General features: G+C 49.1%; 1 protein-coding gene across 1 annotated transcript in view; it reads right to left on the bottom strand.

Annotated features, from left to right (window-relative positions):
- Positions 1 to 1,564: 1,564 nt before the first annotated feature.
- The window catches only part of LOC107115774 (histidine--tRNA ligase, cytoplasmic-like), an 18,088-nt gene continuing 13,173 nt past the window's right edge, over positions 1,565 to 6,479 (bottom strand). Inside the window, exons 13-15 of the mRNA XM_015417539.1 lie at positions 3,764 to 3,896; positions 2,895 to 3,037; positions 1,565 to 2,417 (exon numbers count right to left, since the gene is read on the bottom strand). Coding sequence (XP_015273025.1) covers positions 2,361 to 2,417; positions 2,895 to 3,037; positions 3,764 to 3,896 — 333 coding nt within the window. The 3' untranslated portion in view covers positions 1,565 to 2,360. The remainder of the gene's footprint in view (positions 2,418 to 2,894; positions 3,038 to 3,763; positions 3,897 to 6,479) is intronic.

Genomic DNA, 6,479 nt, shown 5'->3' with positions numbered 1-6,479 from the left:
TTTTTTTTTTTGGGGGGGGGGGAGGTCTAATTCAGAGTTTACTGTAGACATGGCTATTTGAATGCTTCTGTGTGAATGCACAGTAACTATTCCTTCCATCTGATTCCCTTAAAGTAGTATGATTCCTTTGTTCAGGGTATACAGTGCAAGCGGCAGAGGAGGAAAACATGCCCCAAATAAGATACAGGTGCCGAGACGCTGCTGCAGCCGAGAGGGAGAAAGAAAATTTCTCTCTACGCAGCGGACCGTTTTTCTTTTGCCATGCCAACTTAGGGAATAGAGAAGGCAGAACAAACTTGGCACGATCTTAACAATACTACAGACACGGTTTGGCCACTTCACGTCGCCTTCAGTAGCCTCCTGCAGTGGTCAGAGGAAGAGATGCCCCCAGCATCCGTCCATATTTTTTAAACATTTTCTTACAGGAGCTTCTATAACTTTAGTTCTTATGGAGTTTGAGTAACTGGATATTTGGGCTTGGCTGACACAGGTGCTGGCATCCGATTGACAAAACGGAACCCCCCCCCCCAGCTTATCACACAAGTGAGGTTAGGATGCAAGAACAGAGAGTTAAGCAGGACAGGATCTGCCCAGGCAACACTGCCTTTTGTGGTCAGCTATGAATGGGAAGAACAGCTTTGTAACTAGGTGTTACGAACCGAGTAAAGGTCCAGCTCCGAGCCCCTCTTTAAGCAGCACGGGAGGGGCATAAGAAACTGAGACCTTCTTTCTCACACCTCAGAATGAAAAGGAGGCCCCCTCATCTCAGTAGGACTCTCCTTTTTATTAGGTCGAAACTCCGGGTCAGTGTTTACTCACAGCTGATCCCTCATCAGTTTCATCCCAATCAATTCCTCCCTGGTGGAGATCAGGTGTCATCTTTATTCTCATTGCCCCTCTCTCCCTCCCGCTTAAAGCTCCTTGTCCGACCCTTCGTGCCTCCGCACGGTCTGGACCGGCTCTCCTCTTATAACTCTGCAGCCCTCTGCGGTGTAACTGTTCCATGGTTCTCTGCGAGATAGTCTGGGGCGCTTCCGATCTCCTTGGTTCCTGTATCTCTGAGACCTGTAAGATGGACATCTTCTCCTGTCATCTGCGGCGAGTCGACTAGGGGTTCCTGACACTAGGGTTGCCACGTTTCTCAGGGCCCTGCTCCTGCGCTCAAGAAATTAAGCAGGCGACACTTTCCCCACTTCTTCCCCCCATGCTAAGAAAGACTGTACCTGCTCACATCAAGCTGTTTTCAAAGGCAGAGGAGGAGCAAGGCGACTGTGTAAAACTGAACACTGCCCTTTCAGCCTTTTAAACGTGACATGGTCCACCGAAGGCAGAATGGCATCCCGTTCTATTTCTCCAGTGCCCAGGCAGCTGCTAAGATTGCTGACCACTGCAGGAGGCTACTGAAGGCGACGTGAAGTGGCCAAACCGTGTCTGTAGTATTGTTAAGATCGTGCCAAGTTTGTTCTGCCTTCTCTATTCCCTAAGTTGGCGTGGCAAACGAAAAACGGTCCGCTGCGTAGAGAGAAATTTTCTTTCTCCCTCTCGGCTGCAGCAGTGTCTCAGCACCTGTATCTTATTTGGGGCATGCTTTCCTCCTGAGGCCAAGCATTCACATTTAAGGCTCTGCAGCAAGACCTTAGGAACGTGTGATGCCTTCCAAACAGAGACGGGCACCTTTCTATTGGGACTCCCCAACACTCACAGGGGAAAGGCCAGCCGTGCAGACCGGGGCAGCTTGCACTGGCTTCACACCCCCGTGGACTAGCCCTGGCTGAAGCAGCTCCCTGCCTTTGCATATTATACGGAGAAAACGTATTACCCAACTCACTGAATCAGACCCCCGTGAATGTGCCTGAGATCTTTAGCAGAGCAATGCAGGTACTCTGACTCCTCTCGGAAAGAGCTGCTGCAGAGATGAGGGGGGGGAGGCCACCAAAAGTTGGACAGCGGATTTCCACGGCTTCTTGTGAGAGCATGGCACAACACGCTCACACTCTAGACTGGACCCACATCAAGTTCTGGCTCAGAGTGAACAACCCCCCCGTAGAGTTGGCTTAACTGTCCCTAGAGAGATACGGTATCCAGAAAAAACAGACATTGGTTGGACTAACGTTTCGTGAAAGCCAATATGGCCGGTTAAGCATGAAGGATAAACACAGTTCGCAATGATAAAGAGCAGGGCCAAACGGCTGCTGGAAGGCCAGTGTTTCTTCAGACAGATGTGCGTGGCCACAGTGCAGAAAGCCAGACCCCACCGACTGCAACGCCCAGTTCCGCACGCACTAATGAAGAATCCCAGGTGGCAACCCAGACAGGCACGCTTCTCTAAGGACAGCCCAGAGACAACATCAAACGAAGAATTATTTCTCCAGTCCCTTCTTGATCTCCTCTATGAGATTCTCCTTAGGAACATCGATCTGAAAAGCAAACGACAAACATCAGGCTGGGATGATACATCGAACAAGATATTCTCCACTGAAGAAGAAGAAGAAGAGGTTGGATTTATACCCCGCCCTTCACTTGGAGTCTCAGAGCGGCTTACAAACTCCTTTCCCTTCCCCTCCCCACAACAGACACCCTGTGAGGTGGGTGGGGCTGAGAGAACTCTGACAGAAACTGCTCTTTTTCAAGGGCCGCAGAGCTTGTGACTGACCCAAGGTCACATCAGCAGGTGCAAGTGGAGGAGTGGGGAATCAAACCCGGTTCTCCCAGATTAGAGTCCGCGCACTTAACCACTACACCAAACTGGCTCTCCTACACCAAACTGGCTAAAACAAATCAGACTGTAAAAAAAAAAATCTGCCTGATGTCAATCATCATGTCTCCCAAAAAGCTCTAGAGGAATATTGTCAGGGCTCTTTAAGAACTCTGGCAGCGTCCTCTGAAACTCTAACCTCTTTCCTGGTGGCCACATCCCGCAGTTTGACCACTCCGTTGTCCATCTCCTGCTGTCCAATGATGGCCACAAGCGGGATTCCTGCTTCTTCACAGTACTGTAGCTGGTTCAGAAGAGAGACACCATTTCCCACCATTCCCCCTGAGCGTATATAGGGGGAGCTATACGGGGAGAAAGGAGATTATATAGAAAAGAATCAATGTCTAATCAATGTCTAATCAGTGGGCGATTCTGCATCTAGCATTCGCTCCCCATTTTCTCAGCTGGGAGGGGAAAGTGCAGCTTGGGAGCATACACACGTGTAAAGTTCTGGGTGTGTATCTGCACTCTTGTCAGAGGTCATTTCGGGGCGGATCGCGGAGGATCGCAGTTCCCCTGGGTGAGGTGCGAGGGGGCGGGGCACACGACGAAGCCCCGCCCCTTGCGTCCGGCCGCTTGCTTCCAGCCTTCATTCAGCCAGGAAGAGGCAGGAGAAGAGGGAGGGTAAGTTGCTTCCTCCCTGCCTCTCCCCACCCCTGCCTGCCTGGGGCCAGGGAGGGCCTTGGCGGGGCTTCCTCGCACTCCCGCCGGCCTTGCAGGTCCACCGCCGGGCCCCTGATGTCAGGGGGTGTGGCATATGCTAATGAGTTATGCTAATGAGTTCCCCTAGCTCTTTTTCTACGAAATGACTCCTGGGAAAGTCAAACATTCAGACTGTGGGCCAAGTGCCAGAGCCATCAGCATGAGAAGACCGCTCTTTAGATCAGAGGCTCCCGGCTGCTTCCGAGTTCTGGGCCTTCACCACACAGGAAGCAGGCAGGGGAGTCTGGGGTGCCACCTCCTTGTGCCTTCAGGCATGCTAGCCCCATGGCACAGGTTGACTCCGACCCCTCAGCATTACTACCTTGATGCCAGCATCCCAGAGTTCAGCAATGAGCTTCATCCTCCCAGCGAGAAAGTCCTTCTGAGCAGCAGCCACCAGCACTTGCGTCTCTTTTGTGCGGATCTTCTCCTTGGACAGCTTGGAGGAAGGAGGAAAAAACAACCCTCATTGACCGCTGCACGTTTATTATTGGCCTAAAAGTGGAAATTAGATATAATACCGACTAGGGAGGAATTAGTGTTGAAGGTGCTAGAATTAGCACAAATGGATAACTTGAGCTTGAAGTTGCAAAATAAAAACGAAAAAGTATATAATAAAAGATGGTCTAAGGTATATGATTGGTTAGAGATGTTAAATGTATGAGACTCTACAATATATGTTAATAATGTATTGGAATGTAAACCTTGTAAAAACCAATACAAATATTCAAAAAAGAAAAAGAAAAAACAACCCTCATTCAAGCAACTCAAAGCAGATGACGGTATTTGTGGGCCAAGCAAGCGATCCAGTTCATGTGAAAGTCTAGGACGGAAGCCAGGCCACCTTTGCTTCTGAAGCCAGGGTTGAGATCCAAAGTGCGGCCTGTCATGGATCCGACTCAGGAAATGAGGAGGGGAAAAGGTAGAACCCCCCCACCCTTTCTCCTTTGCTTTTCACGTGTGCAGTTACCGCCCACACACAAGAGGATGCGAAGCCACATCCTGGAGGCTGCCTCGGCTGCTTCCCAGGGGAGGTGGGGAGCCCCATACTGGGAAGGGGAGCCCACAGTCACAACAGTAGATTTACCAGGCCTGCAGCCAGGATTCTGGGGCTTGTGAGGCTGGTGGGGCTGAAGTTCTCAGTGCAGAAAGAAAAGCCGTTTAGCCAACAGAAAGCTGTGACCAGGATCGATCTCTCAATTGCAAGCTGTTAACCGCTTTAGATGACAGTTCTCAGCTGCTGCAAGTTAATCACTTCTGCCAGCCTAAGTAACAATTCTGCTAACAAGCTGGCAGGTGGGGGGTGATGACTTCCACAGACAAGAACGCTAACTCTTAAGCAGAAAAACTCTCTTAAAGGAGATCAGTTTCTTGACACAGAGTCAGAAGGGATCCTAGAGGTCACCTACTCCAACCCCCTTGCTCAGTACGGGAATTGGTCAACTACAGCACCCTACTCTGCTTAAAGGAGCACACATCTTTAAAAATGTTTTTATTAAATGATTGAAAAAACGCATTTATGGGAGAATTTCTTGGTGGCTGTGCCTTTAAAAAAGGGGGCTGAGCCCCCCCCCAAAGCCCCATCATAGCTACGGGCCTGCAGATTACATTTCTGGAATGGTGAATGACGGCACCTTTTGTAAAACTCAGTTTCATCTCTCATTCTTTTTAAATATTGGCCATTTATTTTTGTCTTATTCTCAAAATGTTATTAGGAATACCAGAATCTAGGACAGTGCTAATGATGTTGGTAGTTGTCTGTGTAGGTGTGTGGGGAGAATATTTAAAAGAAGCGAAATAAAAACAATCCCCCAAAGAGGTGTAAGGGGTTTGGGGCAAACACAAATAACCAGTCTGTTCCAGAGATGAAAAGCTAAGGTCTGCCTAGCAGAGCAGGTGCTGTGTAGTGATCCAGAGCATCAGCTGGCTCCACTTCTGCATCTGAACTCAGAGCTAGGGTGGGCCAAGCTGCCACCCCTCAGCACCAGCACCACAGTTGTCAGAATGTTGGCCTATCCTGCAGTAATCACTAAGTTAACATGTATGGTAATGGCTACGGGCTCAGGTTTCCCCCTCAAAAAAAAAAGGTTAGCCAGATTTACAAGCAACAGATCTGATGACGGCTCCAAGCTGTGAGAGGTAAATGGTACCTCTGAGTTTAGGCCATACTCTGCCTAGCTGCAGACAGAAACAAAGTGGACTCTGAGTGCTGGTGGACTGGGGTTTGGCCTTTGACGAATTTGAAAGAAAGATAAATACCGGCACTAAATGGGTTAGGTATCTGGGACAAGATTAGTTCCACACAGAAAGCATTCTTTGGTGGGCTAATCATGTGGACTGTAAAGCTGATTTAAGCTCAATGAAATTAATGAGCTGTAAGCTTAGGACAGGTAAAAGGAAGTACTTCTTCTCCCAGAGTCATTAACATGTGGAATTCACTGCTGCAGGAAGTGGCGGTGGCAAGCATAGACAGCTTTAAGAGGGGACTGGACAAACATATGGAGTGGAGGTCCATGAGTGGCTATAGATGGAACATTCTGTCTGGGGCAGGGATGCTCTGTACTCTTTTTTTCTTTTTTCTAATAAATTTTGTATTAAATTTTTCAACATATACAACAATAAAACAAAACGCTCTGTATTCTTGGTGCTTGGGGGCAACAGTGGGAGGGCTCCTGGAGTTCTGGCCCTGCTGGTGGACCTCCTGGTGACACCTGGGTTTTTGGCCACTGTGTGACACAGAGTGTTGGACCGGATGGGCCACTGGCCTGATCCAACATGGCTTCTCTTATGTTTTTAGCAGGGCTTTTTTTTTGTAGAAAAAGCCCAGCAGGAACTCATTAGCATAATAGGCCACACCCAACAGCAGAAATTCATTTGCTTATTGGGCCACACCCCTGACAGCACAGCTCATCAGCATATTAGGCCGCACACCCCATGTTACCAGAAGTGTGGTTATCCAGCCACACCCACCTTTTGCTTCTTATTCTGTTTACCTTGTTTGTTGTCAAAACCCAGGGCCTTT

The sequence above is a fragment of the Gekko japonicus genome, unplaced genomic scaffold (assembly GCF_001447785.1).
Source record: "Gekko japonicus isolate JY-2015 unplaced genomic scaffold, Gekko_japonicus_V1.1 scaffold4667, whole genome shotgun sequence".
In the NCBI taxonomy this organism is placed as follows: domain Eukaryota; kingdom Metazoa; phylum Chordata; class Lepidosauria; order Squamata; family Gekkonidae; genus Gekko; species Gekko japonicus.
This window is presented reverse-complemented; position numbering and strand designations above follow the sequence as displayed.